Source organism: Aureobasidium melanogenum (assembly GCF_000721775.1).
Source record: "Aureobasidium melanogenum CBS 110374 unplaced genomic scaffold scaffold_13, whole genome shotgun sequence".
In the NCBI taxonomy this organism is placed as follows: Eukaryota; Fungi; Ascomycota; class Dothideomycetes; order Dothideales; family Saccotheciaceae; genus Aureobasidium; species Aureobasidium melanogenum.
This window is the reverse complement of record NW_024470065.1, coordinates 503,047-523,247: the sequence shown is the minus strand read 5'-3', so window position 1 is coordinate 523,247 and position 20,201 is coordinate 503,047. Positions and strand designations below refer to the sequence as shown.

General features: G+C 49.8%; 7 protein-coding genes across 7 annotated transcripts; 1 reads left to right on the top strand and 6 right to left on the bottom strand.

Moving 5' to 3' along the window:
* Positions 1-937: 937 nt before the first annotated feature.
* M437DRAFT_66913 (uncharacterized protein) lies at positions 938-1,471 on the bottom strand (the record flags this gene model as incomplete). Its single annotated transcript, XM_041024849.1, has 1 exon — positions 938-1,471. One exon carries the CDS (start codon positions 1,469-1,471, stop codon positions 938-940), a length of 534 nt encoding a protein of 177 aa, XP_040878993.1.
* A 1,043-nt stretch (positions 1,472-2,514) lies between these two features.
* Positions 2,515-3,933, bottom strand: M437DRAFT_66912 (uncharacterized protein; the record flags this gene model as incomplete). The annotated part of the gene is made up of 1 exon (XM_041024848.1): positions 2,515-3,933. One exon carries the CDS (start codon positions 3,931-3,933, stop codon positions 2,515-2,517), a length of 1,419 nt encoding a protein of 472 aa, XP_040878992.1.
* A 684-nt stretch (positions 3,934-4,617) lies between these two features.
* Positions 4,618-9,658, bottom strand: M437DRAFT_85401 (myosin-2; the record flags this gene model as incomplete). Its single annotated transcript, XM_041028283.1, has 5 exons — positions 4,618-5,047; positions 5,104-9,030; positions 9,080-9,269; positions 9,333-9,465; positions 9,524-9,658. 5 exons carry the CDS (start codon positions 9,656-9,658, stop codon positions 4,618-4,620), a joined length of 4,815 nt encoding a protein of 1,604 aa, XP_040878991.1.
* Positions 9,659-10,957: 1,299 nt separating this feature from the next.
* M437DRAFT_76120 (D-3-phosphoglycerate dehydrogenase 2) lies at positions 10,958-12,423 on the bottom strand (the record flags this gene model as incomplete). Its single annotated transcript, XM_041026563.1, has 2 exons — positions 10,958-12,068; positions 12,122-12,423. 2 exons carry the CDS (start codon positions 12,421-12,423, stop codon positions 10,958-10,960), a joined length of 1,413 nt encoding a protein of 470 aa, XP_040878990.1.
* Positions 12,424-13,292: 869 nt separating this feature from the next.
* M437DRAFT_76119 (nucleosome assembly protein-like protein) lies at positions 13,293-14,835 on the bottom strand (the record flags this gene model as incomplete). The annotated part of the gene is made up of 5 exons (XM_041026562.1): positions 13,293-13,343; positions 13,400-13,722; positions 13,778-14,467; positions 14,522-14,601; positions 14,792-14,835. The coding sequence occupies 5 exons, from the start codon at positions 14,833-14,835 to the stop codon at positions 13,293-13,295; spliced, it is 1,188 nt and encodes a 395-aa protein (XP_040878989.1).
* A 1,677-nt stretch (positions 14,836-16,512) lies between these two features.
* Positions 16,513-17,446, top strand: M437DRAFT_50905 (DUF1671-domain-containing protein; the record flags this gene model as incomplete). Its single annotated transcript, XM_041022093.1, has 2 exons — positions 16,513-16,983; positions 17,036-17,446. Coding segments are annotated over 2 exons (882 nt in total), but the record flags the coding sequence as incomplete, so codon positions are not given.
* A 1,249-nt stretch (positions 17,447-18,695) lies between these two features.
* M437DRAFT_66907 (uncharacterized protein) lies at positions 18,696-19,591 on the bottom strand (the record flags this gene model as incomplete). Its single annotated transcript, XM_041024847.1, has 2 exons — positions 18,696-19,172; positions 19,505-19,591. 2 exons carry the CDS (start codon positions 19,589-19,591, stop codon positions 18,696-18,698), a joined length of 564 nt encoding a protein of 187 aa, XP_040878987.1.
* Positions 19,592-20,201: the final 610 nt, after the last annotated feature.

Sequence of the window (20,201 nt, the reverse complement as noted above, 5' to 3'; positions counted from 1 at the left end):
AGCATCAAATCACCGTCATCGAGGTACATTTGCCAAAACCATTCCAACCATCGCGTATGATTAACATTTGTTTGTTAGCAAGCCATCCATGCCTCAATCCAACCAGCAGTCAAACATCCCTGGATACAACCAGCAGCCACACATGCCGCCCTCTAAAGAACCCCAGCGATTCGATCCCCTGGCTCCTTACCCAAAGCACTATGCTCTTCTCAGTAAACCGCCCCTCCTTCATCAGCGATACTCACGCAAGTTCACTGACTAGAATGCAGTCGCAAGCCATCAAAAGCAGGCCGAAGACCAACGCAAAGAAGTTGAGAAGCTGGACAAGAAGTTCGAGGCGCTGAGTGAAGAGTCAAAGGAAACGAAGAAGGGTGTGAAAGGGTTGCAAGATCGTATTGCTGAGGCGAAGTCTGCGTCGGGCTGATGCTTGTACGCGAAAAAAGAGATGAGAAGGTCCTGTGAAATGGTTCCTGGCACTCTCAAGTCGACTCCAGATCGTTCTGAACGATGGATGCGGAACCCGTTGATGGACGGTAGGAAAGAGCAGTGATACAGAACACAACTTGCTCCAAGCATATCCAAGGGCTTTGCGACCTCAAAAATTCAAGCATCAAAGTTGATTCCCTTTTTCTCATCCCATGTCGACATGCCGTCGCCTTCGTGCTTACACCCCTTGACTCCCTGCCCAAGTATCTTCAACAGACTCAGCAGCCTTTCCTCAGAAGCCCCGCTTCTGACAATTGGTCTTTCTCTTCCTTTGACCTTCAGAGACCAGTCATATCCTACTTTCTCTTGTCCATCGCTTTTCAAACCAAAGGAAATCGCAAAACCAACCCCCAGCTATTCCCCAAGGCTGCACCAGAACCTCTTCCCCCGAATTGCCCTCTTATAACTCCCATCATCCTCATCCCCAGCAGTTCCTCCCCTCATCTTTCCATCACTTCCCTCTTTTCCTTATCGGCCAAGTACTCATCCCCGCCTCTTCACTCTGAATCCTCCACTCATACTCCTCAAACCCCTGCAGAGGAAGAGCAGTAGTTGCCTCTAATCTCTCGGCCAGTGTCATTGTGTTCCAGTCCTTAGGCTCTGGAGGAGGGTTAAGGATCTTAATATGGGGAGGCACGTTTTTGATGTTAGTGGTGTTTTTGGCGAGGGTGGTGGTGAGGTTTTGGTAGAGAGAGGGAGTGGTGTTGTCAGAGGTGTTGTTGTTACTCGGGCATGAAGAGGGTTGGGTGGTGGTCGTGTTGGAAGTGTTGTTTGAAGAAGGTTGATTTGAGATGAGTTGATGAGGAAGCGAGTTGTGTTGTTGAGATGGAGGTGGGTTGTTTGCAGAAGATTGGGCGCCAATGTTGTAGTGAGGTATCGAGTTGTTGGTTTGAGACACAGAAGGAGTTTCCTGGGCAGTGATGGCGGTATTGATCGCACCGTGAATAGGGAGAGTAGTAGCAGTGTGCTGATTGGGTGTAGCCATGGTTGATGCGATCAGGGGTTGTGTGCGACCAGAAAATCGCAGACTCGAGAGATCTTCTGTTGTGCAGTGTGACTCGCGTTTCCGGAGCCTCGTAGAAGTATAGATGTTATTGGACTTCCATCGTCTTGCGAAAGCGATGGTTCTCACGAAAAAAGTACATGCATTGATTCACTTCTTTCAAGCTAGTAAAACAGACCTCCCCAAACAATCAATGAAAAGAGTTGAGACATGAACAAACACATATCGAAGCGTCATGCTAAACCGTGATTTAGAGTGAATCAGGGGGTCTAGAAACAAAGACCAGTCTTATGTTTCATAGACCTCACAGCAGTAGATTGACAACAGCAAATCATGTTTGTAATTCCCAATACAGAGTCGCAAAGGAGATGAAAAGATCGATGCAAGTGACTCTATTCGAAGCAAGAAGAAAAGTTCAATGGAAGTCTTGAACCAAAGACCTCATGTTACCCTAATCGGGAGCATGAACAAACATAAAGATTCTGTCTAAACAACAACACCCACAACACAAAACAGCAAGAAAAATCACAAACGGCATCAACAATGGCAATATCATGTTCCGTTCGTCCTTTGTATCTCAGAAAAAGCGTTTTACTATTTTCATCTTCCGTTAAGACCCATTCCCAGCACCAAAGGATGATATTCACCCGCCTCGAACACCACTAGGCTCCGCCTTGCCACTGCTTATGGTAACTCAAGCTCCTTCTTCCTCCTAGAGCACTCAATCCCTTGTCATGTCGTCCGACCTCCGTAGCAACATTTTCCCACCAGCGCCACCACCATTCCGACGACCAACCCGCCACCACAGGATTCGATTCGAGATATGTGCCTCGACTAAGGTCAATGTCACTTTTTTGGATCTGGGATGAGAGCTAAGACATCACTTTTCTTGAATGTATGGCCCGCCTGTTGAGCTGTTTGTCGGACCTGCTCGAAAGGGCGCTTGCAGAAGGTGGTGTGCAGATAACTGTTGACTCTGAAGTAGCTGTCGAGCTTGGTGTATACCTAAGCACATTGCTTCCAGGTTACGAAGCTGTGGTAACTGGCGTAGAGATCACAGTAGCCTCTGACGCTGCATCCGAGCTGATAGGTGAGATTTGCGCAAACCCGAAACATCCATGATCAGCTAAGACATCCCTGATATGGCCTACAAGCTCGAGTTTATCTCGTACTAGAGCTGGTGTGAGGTTTCTGGTCCCATGAGCTAGATTGTTTGAGCCAGTAGGGTTGCGCTGTGATCTCTGAGGAGGCTCGATGCCGACCAGTTCCAAGAACTCTTCTTCACTCATGCAGAGGGTCTCAGCAGGCGTCAGGATCGCTCCAGATGACGATGTAGTTCCTCTGGTCGAGGGTGTAATGCTTGTGTTTGTGTCAGTCGGCGTAAAGCGAATCTTGTTATGACCAGAAAAGTCTGAAGCAGACGAGCTTGGTGTGAAGACTGGCTTTAATGGGGATGAAGGTGCAGAATCAAAGGCAAGGTGGTCGTTGCCAGTGTCAGGTTTGGGCAATCTTACCGGCTCAGGACTCAGGTTCCCATGCTCATTGGACCAATTGCGATTGCAATCGCCATTTCCATCCATACACATACCCCGATGATTGCTGTGAGCAACAACCAGCGGAGTTGGCTTCCTTGAAATTCTCTTCCCTGCACCTGTCGATCTGGGAACTCCTATGATGGGAGGAAGAAGGCTACGTCGTCCATAACCGGTGCTAGGTGTGGATGATGTTGCCGGCTTTGGAGATAAGTTTCCGTGTTCGTTGGACCAGTTGCGATTGGGATCATCATCCAGATCCTTGATACTTGGAAACCGGCGGCGTGACTTGCCATCCATACTCCAATTATGGCTGTAGGCAACAACCAGCGGCGCCGGCGTCCATACGATTTTCTTCCATTGCCTTGGCTTGTCGTACCAGTTTTCATCTGCTCTTTCCTTGACCTTCTTCCTCTGCATGTCCTTTTTGATAACTTTATGTAACTGCCACTGGTGTCTCAAAAACACCACAAGTGTCCAAATGGCCAATACAATCCAAACCCACACGACAATCACAATAAGCCTCGCCATGGAGGGACAAATGTTTTGCCAACCAAGACCGAAGCAAAGTTGTACACTCAGAACAAGTAACCCTCCAAAGCAGATGAAGGAGGTTTGTAACGAGGCATCAGTGTTCATGGAGGTGCAGAAAGCGTTGATGACATAAAAGGGGTGAGCCAAGGTCGCCATGACCGGCTCCAGGGATCCAGCAATGACTCCGAGGAGAGGTGAAAGGGTTTGACCGAGGCTGGAGGTGATGGCAACAAGGAATTCGAGAAGTCGGTAGCCCAAGGCGATGGCGATCTGAACAGCGACCAACGCACCAAAAGCCACATCATGGACAAAAGAGACAACAGTCCTCTGTGTTGTTGTATCAGGTGGATCTGGAGCATGTGCCGTAGGTCTTCTCATCGTTTCGTGATTCCTGGATGTTTGTTTGTCGGGCGTAGAGTAATTGATATCGGTGTCAGTAAAACAAAAATCTAGGAGAAGGAAAAAGAGGAAGAGAAATCTTCTCGCCTCAAGTATATCTAAACAACGCGTTGTCCAAGTGTTGACATGCTGAGGTGTGAGACTTGGAGCAGAAGAATCGTGTTACTGTTCCATTTGTCTCTAGATTAACCTGAGCAACTCTTTATCTAGTGAGACAAGTCCTTTCGAGCTGTCTTTCAAGTCCGTCTTGTCTTGTTTTAAAACGAAAACAGAATCAATTGCTAAAGCGCTCGAGGTGAAGTCTTGCTAAAGACATGCCTAAATTTCGGATCAAGCACAAGAGACAGAAAACAGTTGAGTACATTATCCTGATAGATCCAAGGATTCATTAGCTGAATATTTCAGAGCAGCAGAGTAGAAGAAAAATCAATCCTGGTATTTCAAAGAATCAAGCATCGAATAAACCAAGAAACCCCGCCCCACTATAAGGTAACAAAGAATAAGAGGCTTCGATGTAGGCATGCAATCAAAAGTGTATCAGGGGTGTGATGGGAAAGACAACAACGACACGAAAAAAAAACAAACGCCAAAAACGCTCACAAAGATGCCATTCCTTACTCAACGACAACGACAAACAACAACCTTTACCTCAAACACAACCTTCTAGATCCCTGCTTCTTGCTCGTTGCTATGGTGTTGGTGAAGTCCGTTTTGCCCATTCAGTTGACTCCAATCTCCCATGTCACCTCCTTCGCCATCTTCGCCTCCTTCGTATGCTTCCTTGGCCATGGCACCGCCGGCGTCAAGTTGTTGTTGCATGACTGCTTGAGCAGACACAATCTCTGCTAGTCGCTTGAGTCGCGGTGTTTGCAGCCATGAGGGTGTGTAGGTCTCGAGTGCTGTAATGACACGGGGCTCGGCGATCTCATAAGGACCGCTGTCGTCCATGTCAACGGCAGGCAGAAGGAGGACGTCGGTCTTGGGGTCGGTGACACGAGAAGCGACGGCTTTCATAATTTCACCATTGATAGGTTGTTCGTAATCGGCAACAAGGTATTGGTTAAGAAGCTTTTGAATTTGGTTGGGCGAGAGCCTAGCGTGTGGTTAGTATATGCATTTAACGATTATTCAGGATAAGAAAATACTTACATCCAGCAAATGTCCTGGATGATCTCAATGTCGTTGAGTGTCGCCTTCTTGAGCTGCAAAAGCTTGGTGGCTTGCATGAGGTGCTCAAGCTGGAGAGTACCCTCGGGCATATCGTGGCTCTTGCACCATTCCTCAATTCTGGTAATGTTGTAGTTGATTTGCAGACCACGTTTCCATGAAAGGAAGTTACGGCGCATGAGAAGATCGTTGAAGGCGGTGACACCGACAAGTCGGAGAAGCTCAGTGATGGTTTGAGTGATGATGGAGTCCTCGAGGTAGAATGCCTTCATGGCCTTGAAGACGTTGTTGAGGAGGGAAAGTAGGTTGTCCATGCTGAAGGCAGGGGCGTTGTTGGATTGCAAAAGCTTGCCAAGGAAGCGGTTGCTCTCATTGGTGACAAAGCCGGGAAGTGATTGAGATTCGATAATGGCGGGAACGATCATCTTGTGCAGCTTCTTCTTCAACACCTTCATCCAAGTGTGGTAGATGTTAAATTCAAGACTCTCCAAGTCGTGCTTAACAATCTCGAGAAGGCGGTCGTATTCAAAGTTGTCGGTCTTTTGTGCCTCGTACCAGTCTTCAGCAAGGAAGACGAATGAGAGCATCTCGTGGACGTTCGAGAGCCAGAAAGCACCAGGGTTGACTGCTTCGTCACCGTCGTGCTGCATGACTTCTTGCTGAATAGACTGCATAACATTGGCAAGGAAGCGTTCAGACTCCTTGACAAAGCCATTGTTCCACATCTCGGAAGTAACAAGGTTGATAAGGTATGCAGGGAACAAGACTTCCTTGTCGGTAGGTGGTGGGGTAGATCCAGGAGAAGGAATCTTGAGGTTTCTGATAAGACCCATAGAGACTTCGTCGTTCAGAGAATCTTCGTTGGCAAGCAGGTTCTCAAGCTCCATCTCAACATTCTCTAGATCAGGCTTGAAGGTAGATCCGGAAAGAGTCTGCTGATGACCGCTAGTAGCACCAAACGCCATGGAAACTGGGCGAGGGTTGAAGGTACCACTGAATCTGTCGGTGTTTGTGGGCTCGAAGCCAGCGCTGCGGCGCTTGGGCTTTTTCGACGATGATGAGACGAGATTGATAAGACCGCTGGCCTGACTGGCAATCCCATTACTTGCCTCGCCATTGACAGGAGCAGCACGCTTGGCATGCTCCAGCTGATCTTGAAGTTCTGCCAGCTGTTGCCTCAACGACATCTTCTCGGTCTCGGAAACGGTGATGCTCTGCCTTGAGTTCTCCAACTCTTCCGTAGTCACACGAAGTGATTCGCGCAATGCCTTTTCCTCTTCCTGGAGTCTGCGCATGCTGGATGCAGATTCCTCGTAGCTGTGCTGTAGCTTAGCCATCTCCTCTTCGAGCTGACCAACCTTGGCAGCGCTCATGCCAGCCTGGTTGGCCTCAGCCTGGAGCTCTTTTGCCCTCTGCTCCAGTCCTTGGGTACGGTTCTTCCAGGTGTTGAGCTGGTTTTCATAGTTTTGTACTTGATGCTTGAGAGCCTTGTTCTCGGTTCTCACAGCGCCAAGAGACTGGGTAAGCTCGACGACCTTATTTTCAAGCTTGTATGAAATTTGCTTGAGGTCTCTAGCCTCCTCACGCAAACTCTTGTAGGCCTTGCGAGCTTGCTTACCTCTCCAAAGACCTTGTACGAGAACGACCTTGCGTCTGTAGTCGGTCCATTCCTTACGCTGCTGACCAGATCTCCAAGCTCTCTGGATAGTACGAGCAGCATTTCCTAGTCTCGTGTCCAGAATGTTCTTACGGCAGAGGTATCCCTTGGTCGCCGCTTCGAACTGGATGAGATTGTCGCGGATAAGTAAGAAGTTCTTCCGTTCCTTTTGGCCTCTCCACACCCGTTGGATTGTGGTGGCAGCTTTCGTGCGCCGCGCATCGTCTGCATTGCGCCGTGCGACGCATCCACGCACAAGGGACTGAAACCCACGAACAGAGCCAATTGCTTCCAGGTAGCGACGACGGTAGTATTTGGCACGGAGGTTCTTCTGAATCATGATGGCAGCATCGTTGAGGCGGCTAGTTCTCAGGTTCTCCAGGAAGGCGAGCATACCGGCACGGAAGAAGATCTTGGTCAGACCAAGCTGGTACTTGCTAGTAGCATCGTTGGCAGCTCCGCCAAGTGCCTGGGTCAAGATAGCGTTTGCCATGTCTCGAAGATCGGAGGTCCATAGTGTTGATGGTACAAGCATGTAATATCGTAGGGCAAACTCTTCGTAGGTCCATCTCGTAGGATATCCAGCACAACTGATTCTGACGGTCTCGAGAACACCACAAGCACGCAGTTGACTCAAGACCATGGGACCTTCGAATTTCCAGGCTTCCTTGGCCTCGTTGGGCTTGATACAGCGAATGTAGTGTACATCGGTGGAGTTGATGGTGCTCATCAGTTCGATCAAGGACGACTTGAAGATACCACCAAGAGTAGGCTTCCTTGCAGTGGCAGCACCGGGTCTCTTTCCAGGAGCTGCGACAGCAGAGGGCTTGGCCTGAGCAGCTGCAGTGTCGCGCTCACGTACGGCAGAAGCAGCCTCAAGGATCTCGGTAAGGAACGAATTGGAAGAGGCACGAAGAACCTCCATGTGCTCGTCAGGAACAGTATCTCTGTTCTTCTCGATGAAGCCATCGGACTCATATGCGACATCAACAGCATAATGGCAGACGGTAAAGGCAGACTTGCCGAATCTAGGCTTCTTGAAGAACTTTGACTTGCTGTCGCCGAAGCTGGTGTGGAGCTTAGTAACGAAAGATTCATCGGAACCCATAGGCAATCTCGATTCTTCATCCAGCAGAGCAAGAACACCGAGTTTACCTTCGATCAAATCGATACAAGGCTGGTTGTCAGAGAAATCAATAAACTTCCAGTCAATCTCTTCGCGAAGATATTCTTCTTGTTCGAGCTTGAAGACGTGTTGGTTGAACTCTTGCTGAAGCTTCTCGTTGGCATAGTTGATACAGAACTGTTCGAATGAGTTCTTGGCAAAGTGCTCGAAACCGTAGATATCCAAGACACCGATGAAGGATTTGACGTTGCCGAGGACCTCAGGAGTGGCCAGACTGCTGTTGAGAATCTCGACCAGCCAGTCGAACAAGCTGGAGTAGATGTACTTGGCGACTGAGTCACGAACGACGGTGGCTTGCTGTTGGGTCAGATTCGATGTAATCTTCTCACCTCTAGTGACAAGCTGCTTCTTGACTGTCCATTTGGCGAAGCTTTCGGCGTCAATTCCAAGGAGCTCGCAAGCCTTGACAACAGAAGGATCGGAAGCGGAGAGGTTTGAGTCGGTGCGAGTAGCGATGATCTTGATGTTTCCGATGTGCAACAGAGCAGCGAGGATTTTCCAGATCGAAGACTGCTGTTCTGAAGAAACACCAATTCTGGTCAGGGCCTCCTTGGTGTCGCTGAACTCCTTGGCATCATCCAGGCCTTCAATCTGGGCAGCGCTGCCCTGGTTGAGGTAGTCAAACTCTTCGACGGGTATCAATCCAAGCTCTTCCTTTTCAGCATCTGAAGCACCAGCGACAAGTTGGTAAAAGATGTGGTAGTTTCTCTCCTTAAGTGGTTGGAAGACCAATCTCGAGCGCTCGAGCAGGTATACTCTGATCCTCGCACCAATAATGTCCGTCGTCTTGTCAAACATGATCTCGATGTACTTTCCGAAACGGGATGAGTTGTCGTTGCGAGTTGTCTTTGCGTTACCGAAAGCTTCCATGATAGGGTTGGTAGCCAGGATTTGCTCTTCGGTCTCGCTCATGCTCTCGACGCGACCTTTCGAGCGAGAGCCAGGCTGGTCGGGAGATTCTCTTGTCGCAAAGTAACGCATGATGTATTTGGCCGAAACAGTCTTTCCGGCACCAGACTCTCCCGAAACGACAATGGTCTGGTTGCGGCCATCTCTCAGCATATCCCTGTGCTGTGTTAGCGTATTGACACAGCGCTGGTGTGTTTGGCACGTACGCGAAAGCCTCCTCTGCTATAGCAAACAAATGCGGCGCTTGTGTTTGGCGCTGCTTGCCGGCGTAGATCTGAACCATTCCCGGTACATAGAGCGAGTCGACACGGGCGAAGGGGTTGGTAGCAATAAGGACAATACCCGAGTATGTGTAAATTTCTTTTTGAGCATATCGTAGTTTGATGGCTTGTAACACTGTATGGCTGTGTCAGTGCTGTCGTGGGCGGGCAGAGGAGCGAGGCGGAAAGGAGTGATTACCTGCGGGCTCGTTCAAATGCGAAAGATTGGTCAAGTCGTCAGAGGCCTCCAGCATTGTTGGGTTCATCAGCGGCGGCAGTTTAGGGTCCTTGCCGTCGGCGATGGCGGCCAGCGTCGTCTCGATTGATTTTGTCTGTAGCAAGCCATGAGCGCTGGATGCCAGGAGTTGTTTGTGGTTGTTGTTCGCATACCTCTCCATTGGCCAGCTGGAAGACCAGCGTGACCTTCTCTCCGTCGATGTTCTTCTGCTCAACCTCAGAGGCAACCCAGCCCTCGGTGGCATCGGGCTGCCAGGCCTTGGTGCCGACATCATACGTCGCTGCCATGCTGGCTCGAAGGCGGACGGTCGAGGGAAGAACGAAGGACGATTAGTAGCGTGTCGCAGCCGTGGATAGTTGTGTCGGCAAGCAGGTCAAAAGTGCTGCAACATTCAGGAAATAAAGGCTCTGGGGGAAACAAAAAAGAAAGACAGCTGCAACCCCGACGACTCTCCTTGTCCAACAAAAGATTAGGACTGCAGAATAGGTATTATGGTGAGAAGTTGCTGTCTATCTTTTGGTTGCAGACCCTCTCGCTCGCTGGCTGCCGACGATTCCACGGCATCAACATTCAGAGCCCGTGCACCGAATAAGGGGCATGCCCGTGCACCGGCGGGGAAAGCATAAACACACAACTTGAAACAACCACACTGGACAACTTTAATGCCTTGTGCTACGAACATCTCTTGCTCACGGTATTCACATGCGGATCTGGCAAAACCTCTGTAACAACTTTCATCCGTTGCAGCACCAGTATCCTGTTTAGATGGGCCTCTCTGTCGGACATCTTCCAAGCATTCCACTAGGAAGCATGAGCGGAGTCCATTTGGTTTCCTGTAGGAACACGTTCAAAAGCAACCGCAGACCGCTGTTGGCCTTGAAAGCCTTACAGACCTAATACCACAATACCAGCATAACAGCTAGGTCCATTTCTGTCCACGTATCGATCTCTACAGTAAATTTGAACCCTTATCGCCATTATTAGTTCCCAACATTTCGCTGGAAAATACGGTCAGGGTGCTGCTCTTGACATCCTTGAACTTGAAATCATCTCTCCTATCTCGATCAATCATGCAATCTGTCAACTTGTGATTAGCACGAGTATTGTTCGAACACGTAAGATGCAGAGCACAGCCATAACAAAGACCAATTGAAGGTCGAAGCCTGACTTGCGCAATATCAGGCATCCAAGACCCAAGACGTTGAACAGCTGAACAAGCGGTCAGCTAGCTAGACAGTTGAGCCTCAGATGATACATAACGGTCGTCATTCATAAAAGACAACACTCCATAACATATACTTGATGCTTGTTCAATTGTTTTTACTTTCTTGCCCTCTATATGGGCTTTTATATCTTCTTGATGAAGCTCATTTGTATATTTTTTTTAAAAAAGAAATAATATATTCAAAACATTCGCAGTGTGCTTTTTCATTTCCCTCATGCTCCCAAAAGTCGTTACTCCATGTTGAATGCCAATCTCCCTCCTTCTATACCCATTTTTTCTGTAGCTGAGTCTCTGCAGACTCTTCGTGTAGATTTTCTAGGTTGTTCCAACCAGGCAAACAGAAGAAAAAAGCAGGTCCAGTCTAGTACAAGACTCTGGTTCTGACACAAGAGCCCAGGTCCTCGAGGCTGTTGTACAGGTTGGCAATGTCTCCTTGGTTGACGTCACTAATATCAGCCATGAGGTAGGCAACATCGCCTCTTGAGTCGGTCATCTGCTTGTCGACGTTGTGCTCGCCAAGAACTTCGTTGACACGTCTCAACACACCAGGCACGTTCTTGTGGATGTAGATGATACGGACGTGGTTGGGCTCATCGGCAGTCAAGCTGCGGAGGTTGACCTCGGGCATGTTGACGGCACCAACAGTAGAACCCTCGTTGACGTACTTGGCAAGAGCCTCTGCGACCTCGACACCAATGGCGCTCTGGGCCTCCTCGGTGCTACCACCAATGTGGGGAGTAAGGATCAGGTTCTTGAGGGTTCTGAGGTCCTCGGCCCATGTGTTCAGCTCCTTGTTGAAGTACTCGCCGTTACCAGCGGGCTCGTTGGGGAAGACGTCGATAGCAGCACCAGCGATCTTTCCGCTTCTCATGGCTTCGACGAGAGCAGGAATGTCGACAACTGTACCTCTTGATGCGTTGATGAGGTAGCTGCCCTTGCGCATGTAGCCGAACTGCTCAGTGCTGATCATGTTCTTAGTCTCAGGAAGCTCGGGAACGTGAAGAGTAACAAAGTCGGCGCCCTCGAGAAGAGCCTTGAGGGTAGGAACCTGCTTGGCGGTACCCATGCTCATGAGGTTGATAACATCGTAGTAGATGACGCTCATACCCATGGCCTCAGCCAGGACGGAAAGCTGGTTTCCAATGTGACCGTAGCCAACAATACCCAGAGTCTTTCCACGAACTTCCCAGCAGCCGGCAGAAACCTTGTTCCAGATACCCTTGTGCAATTCCATGCTGCGGTCAGCCATTTGTCTGGCGAGGGCAATGATCTCGGCGATGACGAGCTCGGCGACGGAGCGCGAGTTTGAGAAGGGGGAGTTGAAGACGGCGATACCAGCGTTGGCGGCATAGTTGAGGTCGACCTGGTTGGTACCGATACAGAAGCATCCGATGACGATCAGGTTCTTTGCGTGTTCGAGGACCTTTGCGGTCAACTTTGTCTTTGAGCGGATACCAATGACGTGGACGTCCCTAAGAAAAAAATGTCAGAAACAAGTCAGACGTGTGAATGATACATAACATACTTGATCTTCTCGATAAGCTGGTCCTCGGGCAGCGAAGCCTTGAGAGCCTCAACCTGGTAGCCCTGTTGTCTCAGAATGTCCTGGCCGGTGACGTTGACGTTCTCGAGTAGCAAGACCTTGACATCTTGGGTGTTGAAAGGCTTGAGCTGCTTAGTAGAGACTGAACGAGAGCTTCTGCGGTTGCCGAAGCTCGCTGACGGTGAGGCGAAGATGTGGGTAGGACTGGTGGAGGGGTCGAAGCTGTTGGTGACAGCAGAGGGGTCGTCGCGGTTGCGAACGGGAATGTTTTGTGCAGCAGACATGTTGTCGATGTGAATTAGGTAGAGCGATCAGAAGGAAGACGAAACCAAAAGAGGCAAAAGTTAGCCCAGAGTGAATTGGGAGTCGACGGGGACAGGGCGAGTATTTTTGAGAGATGCAACAATGGCCGAATGTCTCTCTGAGTCAAGGGTGCGCAACAACAATTTCTCAGGCGTTCCCGATGACGGCCATTCGAATAACGCCATTCTGCCAAAAATCCCACCCACTCGCGCGCCACATCTTCAGCCCCAAATCCCGACTCCACATTTCGTAAGACTCACCACTGCATCCTCGTATGTCTTCTCGTCCTTGTCAGGTCATCACTATAAAATTGTTCAATGACTAACATCGCTCTGTCCGAGTCATTGTTGAGAAACTGAGCCCTACTTCACGCTTGATCACATGTCGCCATACTCTTGTAAAACATGTATTGATTCTAGTCGTGATGCTATTCAACACAACAAACTGCATGCACCATGGCGAGCGCCTCACACTATCTGCGAATGACGACCATCTGTTGCCCGAGAGTATGATTATCAGCTATATAGGGGACAAGAGAAAAAAAAAGAGACACACGTTGCCAATCGATCTGAACAAGACAGAAGAAGAAACAACGCCGCTGCGGAAAATGGAAAAGAGGACATCGAGCTGCGTGAGAGAGAGGAGGAGGAAATGATGCTTCGTCAAGGAGCGTGACTTTTTTTTGTAGTCCGATCCAGGATGCGTCGGGTGTCAAAGGGCTCGCTTGGGTAGGTCGAACAGGCATGTACATGGCGAGACCCGTGATCCGAACGCCTGCCATTAGATCGGTGTGCTTGTGAATGAACCAAGTCTAGAATGGTGATGCAAAATGACTTCTAGCGCATCTCATCTAGCTCTGCTTGCACTCAGCAGTCTCCTGCTTGGGCTTTGAGCCATCACCCTGTAGAGGCTGTTAGTCGCTTGCTCGTTCAAGTCGTGGTCAAGAATTGTGCTCACCTCCTCATCTGACTCCTCCTCATCGTCTTCCTCGTCGCGGTCGTAGTCCTCCTCATCCTCATCATCCTCGTCTTCGAACTCGTCCTCGTCAAAGTCCTCGAAGCCCTGCTCGAACTGCAGAGCCTCACCAGTGAACCAGTCAATAGCACGGGGAATGAGCTTCTCCTTGATGTCCTCACCGAGCTGGTAGTCGAGCTCGAGCTTGGCCTCAATGTCGTCGTCAACGTCCTCGTCATCCTCGGTAGGGGGGCTAGCAGGGTTGAAGAAGTCGAAGAATGAGGGAGTGGGGATGGTCTTCTTAACAATGCGAGTCTGCTTGGTGTCTGTGAAGGGTGGTCAGTATTTGTAGCGGATGATGTTGAAATGGTGAAGACTCACTCTTGTTGCGCTGCTTCTTGCTCTCAACTCTGACGGTGAGGTCCTTGCCAGACTGCCAGTCAATCTTGTCGCCCTCGGCGTGGTCGTAGATGAAGTCGCCGCCGTAGCCGTTCTCCTCTTGGTAGTAGTAGGTCTTAGAGATGGTCTTGTTGGTGAAGAACTCGTTCTCAGCGAACTCGAAGATAAGGCGGAATCCGGGGCGGTCGAGGTACTCCATGCGGATGTCGGTCAAGTACTTGAGAGCACCCTCATCACGGTCGGTGATAGTCTCGGCGAGCGACGAGTTCTTCATGGCGGAAAGCCAGAACTCGGGGATACCCTTGATGTCGGCGGCAGACTTGTCCTGGGCCTGATCGGCCTCCTCATCCTCGTCCTCCTCTTCGTCCTCCTTGCCAGCCTCAACCTCCTGCTCGGTAGGCTCGGTGGAACCGTTGATGATCTTGGCACGCTTCTCGTAGAGAGGGGCGTACTTGGCGAAGAACTTCTTCTCAAGGGCAAGGACCTCCTCTTGGAACTCGGCCTCGAGCTTGGAGTGCTCCTTTTGGACACCCTTGAGACCAGCGACACGTCTGCGGACGGGAGCAGGGAGGGACTCGACGTATCCAGATGATCTTCCGACAAGACCGCTGAGCTTGTTCTGCATCATGGAAACGAGGGCGGGGTTAGCAGCGAATATTGAGGCAGCGTCCTCTGCGCAAAGTCGTTAGTGAGCGATGGCGAAGGCGAAAATTCAGTCGCGCATACCTTCTTTGATGCTGGAAACGCCAGGCTGTTGTGCGCGGGAGGAGATGGGGGCCTTGTCGAGAGGAGTGTTTTGGGGGGTACTGCTATGGTCAGTGACTGCTTTGTCGGGTCGAATGGTAGACATTGTGGTGGCGCTGCGACTGGAGGATGTGTAGAAAGGTGTCTGGCGGCGAATACAGGTGATAGATGTTCGGCGGCAGGGGATGGAGGCAGGCAAGAGGTATTGTTGTGATATGTAGGGATGTGGCGGCGGGACAGGGACAAACTCACGGCGCAGGCTTGCTGCCCTTTTGGGGGATCATGTTGTCGCTCATGGTCTCGGATAAATCTGGTTGAAGAATGCGAGGACAAGGGTGGTGATGTGGGTGAGAAGATGCAGTGCGGTGGTTGAGAGAAGCTTGATCTTGAGGTTTTTGCTGCCAACGCGGGGGAGTCAAAGCAAAGGCAAACACTCGTCGCCTCGCCCCCTTTAGGACGTCGAAGTTTTCTACACCATCCGAGATTTACTACTACCAAGTCGGCAACACACGGCTGTTCCATCAATCAAACTATCCGGCCCTTTCTCTGCCACGAATGATCAACACTGTCTCATCCACCTATGTCCTGCCCACCTATTGCTTTCGTGCCTCTGCAACATGACTCTGTGCCCGACTCGCGTTGTGCCGATCTACGTACTGCTCCGAATACTCCAGCCCCAGTTTTGAAAAGACTGCCACGCAAACCTGCGACGCAACAATAATGGTCGAGGACTTCCCACTGCCGTGTTTGCACGTTCCTCTTGGTCCATCTACGGAAAACCTTCGTCTATTGCTTACTTTCACGAGTCTTCCAAACGAACTTTGTGATATTGTCGTAGATTGTCTTTGCTGAGCAAAGCCATGACAATAGTACACATGGCGCTGTTGAAATTTCCTTACTGTCAAGTTCTGGCGCTTCCTTCTCGTGTCTATGATGCTGTGTAACGTGTTGCTCCCTGCAGAGACTGGTATGGACGAAGATGCCAATTTCCCATCGCGCGGCCATTTCCCATGTGACCTGCAAGCTGACCTGCAAGCACGTGCAAGACGTCTCGAAACGTGGAGGCCAACCTGACCAGCGACAACGACAGCCGACAATTTCACTAGACGATTACCAAACATCGACTGATTTTGTGTGTCTCCAAGCAGAGAAAGCGCATCCTGCGAAACATATCGCGGGCACTTGACGCTTCGGCGCTTAGTGGACTGACTTCAACAGCAGCTCACCACTCTGCAAACAATCCCAACAAGCCAGCCATCAAATCTGCGAATTGCCTTGCTCCAGCACTCCGAACGCGCTGACGTGCATTGCATCGCGATAATCAGGTGCTTTGCCTAGATAACCATGGAGTGCCCATTTTTGTGCGGCTTCCATACAACCAATGACCATCACGCAGATTATCAGATCACTGTGCATATCGAGCTGCACCATACTCCAGACTCCCATTTTGCAATTGAAGATGAGGACTTGAATTTAGCTCTTGCATTGCAAAGAGATGAAGAAAGACAAGTATTTGCTGAAGCCAAAGATCATGGCTCGCCCACTGAGTCTTCTGCCAAAGATCTGGGAACACGAAAAGAAGGAGCCGCTTACTCTTTGGATGCTGACTTCCCTTATGCTGAGTGTCCTCAATGCGAAGATTTTGTGCACTTCGTCGAGTTTGACGAACATATGAACAATCATCTATCTTTACAGTATTCATCCGACTCCATCACTAACATGGCTGAATTCGATTCTGAACATGATGCCAACCTCCGTCAATCTCCGATCGACCCCCAAGGCCTGACAACCATCGCTCGACCCGTCGACCAGCGTGATAAGAAGTCTTCTCAGAACAACAATGCTACAGTTTTCGCAGCGGCCAGACCAAAGGGAACACGTCTTGGTGTAAGTCATGTTCACTCTTTCTTGCTTCCCTGCCAAGACTCATACAAATCCTGCTGTGCACCATCGAATACTGAACATCGTGACAGAAGAAAGAACTTGGTCCATACGCATTCGAGGACAGAATGCCTGAGAGCATGCTCAAGCGACTACGAACTGGCGAGACAACAAGACGATTGAACCGTATAGGCAGAGATGGTCGAATTCTTACAGAACGCATCGTGGACAATGAGGTTCCTGGACTCATTCCTGTCATCGCACGAATCTGCGTTGCGTCATCCAATGACCTTCAGAAAGCCCACCTTTGCCATCCAAGCGTCCAGCATGTGCACAAGGGCACCAATCCAGGCCATTTCTGCGGCTACCGCAACATTCAGATGCTCGTATCATTCATTCAAGGCACAAAAGTGCAAGGCCATGAACACTTTGGGACCGAACTGCCTGGTATTCTACAAATACAGGACATGATCGAAGAAGCCTGGGACAGAGATCCACAAAATCTTGGCAAGCAGGAGACTGGGGGCATTCGCAACACAAGAAAATGGATTGGCACTCCAGAGGTATGCTATCATCAGGTAAGAAGGTCGCCATATTTATCTAATTCTGGTCCAGGTAGCTTCTATCTGCAAGCATCTAAATCTCGATCACTCCGTGAAGTCCTTTAGCGACACGAAAGCTGGCAGAGCACATCAGCAGCTGCTCAACTTTGTCGAGAATTACTTCTCGCATGGTGCTGAAGAACCAATCTCCAACTCCAAAGTACACAAAACCCATCGTCCTCCGCTCTTCTTTCAGCAGCCAGGTCACTCCATGACGATCGTCGGGATTGAGCGATACAGCAATGGCAGTCGCAGTCTTCTGGTCTTCGATCCCTCATTCGAGCCACCTAAACAGCTTGCGGATTTGGTCACAAGATCTTTAAGCGCTGCGATACCTGCAAAAATTGCCAGCCGCCTCCTCAGACCCTACCGACGCGGTGCTGTCCAGCTTGCTAGATATGATGAGTTTGAGATATTGACGTAAGCTAACATCGGCAATGCATCTGTCTCACGTGTACTGACTACGGATACAGGCTGGAAGCACCAGCACTACCGATATAGCATGTGAGGAACATGCTCAGCAGTATGCAGACAAAACGACTGACATACAGTAGATTCTTGACAGACCTTTTCCGAGTCGGTTCGTGGATCTATTCGGTTCAGGACTGTATTCGAAATGTCTCCACTCCGATGAGCTCACTACGGCAACCCGTTGGCATGAACTCTTCGACACATGGTATGCTCAGATTGTGTACGATGAAAACACTCGACAGAAGCATGGCCATTACCTCCATGCCGTATCGTGCTCGGCCTGGCGGACCCGTAATGACAACCTCTGGGCGCAAGATTTGTATCTGGACAGCCAAGAATTCCCGCTACCAATCCACGGTGTGGAAGGCCTGCCTTGCGATGAGCTGCAGGCTGCGCATATCTGTCAGCCAATCATTGGTGGCACGCAGTTGCATGTGCCATCAAAGTCACCGAACAGTTTGTCTGATGGGTTGCTATCATTGTCAATCATTGCATAGGGAAATATGTCAGCATACCGATATGCAAGATGAGTACATTCTCTTATAGCCATGTAAACCATTCGTTCGTTCACACTTATCTTGTCAATCTTGCTGCCATGTAAATTCCCCCGCCCCAGTAGAGACTGTGACGCCCACCTTCTCGCACGAGACGAGCGCCCTGGGCCAAGGAAGGAGAGGCATTCATGATTCTATACCACAGACTCCATCGAAAATTTCCTTGCAGTATGGTCGCCTCTCAGTAAATGCCATACCATCTTCCGAGAACAAAGTATCTCTTTATGAGCGAGCTGTGGTGCCAGAAGATCCAGCTTCAATATATCTCGCAAATGATCCTCCTCCGCAGAGGCTGCCAAACAAGGATTACAATATCTCTGTAAATGTTTCCATGCCTTGCTTTGATTGCGTTGGAGCGATGGAGTCGACACGAGACGCAAACGTAAGAGAAAAAGAAGATGGGATGATGGGAGATCTGGGTCTTGGTTCATCTGATGTACATCTTGTGGTTCCCTCTTGCCAAGATCCAGGAGCAGCTCATTCACGCTCTTCGCTGGGGGCTTTCCTTCATAACCTCATCCTTCGCTTCCGAGATTCTCTTGCAGCTCTGAACCAAGTGCATGATCCTTGCACTCCATAGACTACTGCTCCGCCTCTCGTCCCCCGCCTGAGAAGAACGTCCGAGTGTAAGAAAAGCAGGGAGAATCCTCAAACCTCACTCTCCTCCTCAGCACCTTCCTTCTCATCAGCACCAAGACCAGCCTCTTCCTCCTCAGCCTCCTCAATCTTGACCTTCTTGTTGGCGCCAACATCTTCATCCTCATCCTCCTCAGACTCAGCAGCTTTGCGCTTGTTGTTGTTGTTGACCTTACGTCCAGCCTTCTTAGCAACACCCTTTTTCTTGTCAACGACTTTGGTTTCTTCTTCATCGTCAGATTCCTCGTCGCTGTTGTTGGTCTTCTTGGCCTTAGTCTTGGCTTTGCCTCTGCCCTTCTTGACAACGGGCTTCTCTTCCTCAGAGGCGGCTTCGTCGTCAGAGGTCTTTTTGGCTTTGTTGCCGCCTCTTTTGGCCTTGGTGGTGCCAGTGGGGCCAGTGATCTTCTTGCGGCGGATCTGACTCCAGCGGGCGCGGGCGATGGTGGCGTCTTTGTAGTTCATGTCGACGGCGACTTTGTCCCAGTCAGACTGTTGGGGGGAGAAGTGTTAGATTTGATCTGAGGAAAGGGGAGAAAGAGTGGTAGGAGATGATTGTGGATGAAAGAATATCGAGGATGAGATGCAATGGTGTAGATGGAAGACAGAGACAAAAGATGAATGTACACGAAAGAAAAGGGGCACGAGATGGCGATGAATGTGAAGACCAAGCAGTTAAAAGCGATCTTCGAACACGTCGAGGAAAGAAGCAAGTGAGTGAAGAACCACAACAGAACATCAACATCCGCCTCGATTCGCCATGATAATCCAGAGATGTGAAACGAGATTGAGTGTAGAATGAATGTGTCAAAACAAAAACATACCTGAAGATCTCCAGTCAAGTGCTTGATGATGCTGATCAACAGCTTGGTCTCACCAGCCGAGAAGGTAGAGTCTGCAGCTTCAGACATGACTGTTTGTTGTTGATCGTGTTGATGCAGTGGGAGGTGTTGTTTGATGAAAGATCTTTGTTGTAGATGATGGTTGAGTGTGCTGGTAGACAAAAGACACAAAGATGTCGCGTATGTTATGGGTGGTTGTGGAGGAAGAAAGGATGGAAATGAAAGGAAGAGAGACAAGATTTATATGAGGGACCACACAGAAGTGAATGTGCGGGTTCGTGTTTAGAATGATCCGGAACTCAAATGTGAATGGTTCGTCTGTGCAATGATCCGGAATCCGAATGTCAGTGAACAAAGCTGTGTGGTGGCTGCAGCAAATTCAGGTTCGACTCGTCTCTACTGCGAACGAGCCAGATGCGTATCATTCGTCTTCAGAACGATCAGGAATCCGTATGTCGGCGAACAATATACACATTAGCTACATCAGACCCAGATTCCAATCGTTTTGACGGCAAACGAGCCCGGTCGAACAGATTTTTCGTTGATTCAAAGATCAGAGAAGTTACCCGAGAGTAGGAAATGCATGAATGGAGCACCAGGACACTCGAGCTATCAATCATCGTCATGTTTTTCCTGCGAGCACTGATAATTGGAGCATGGTGAGGAGTTCATATCGCGA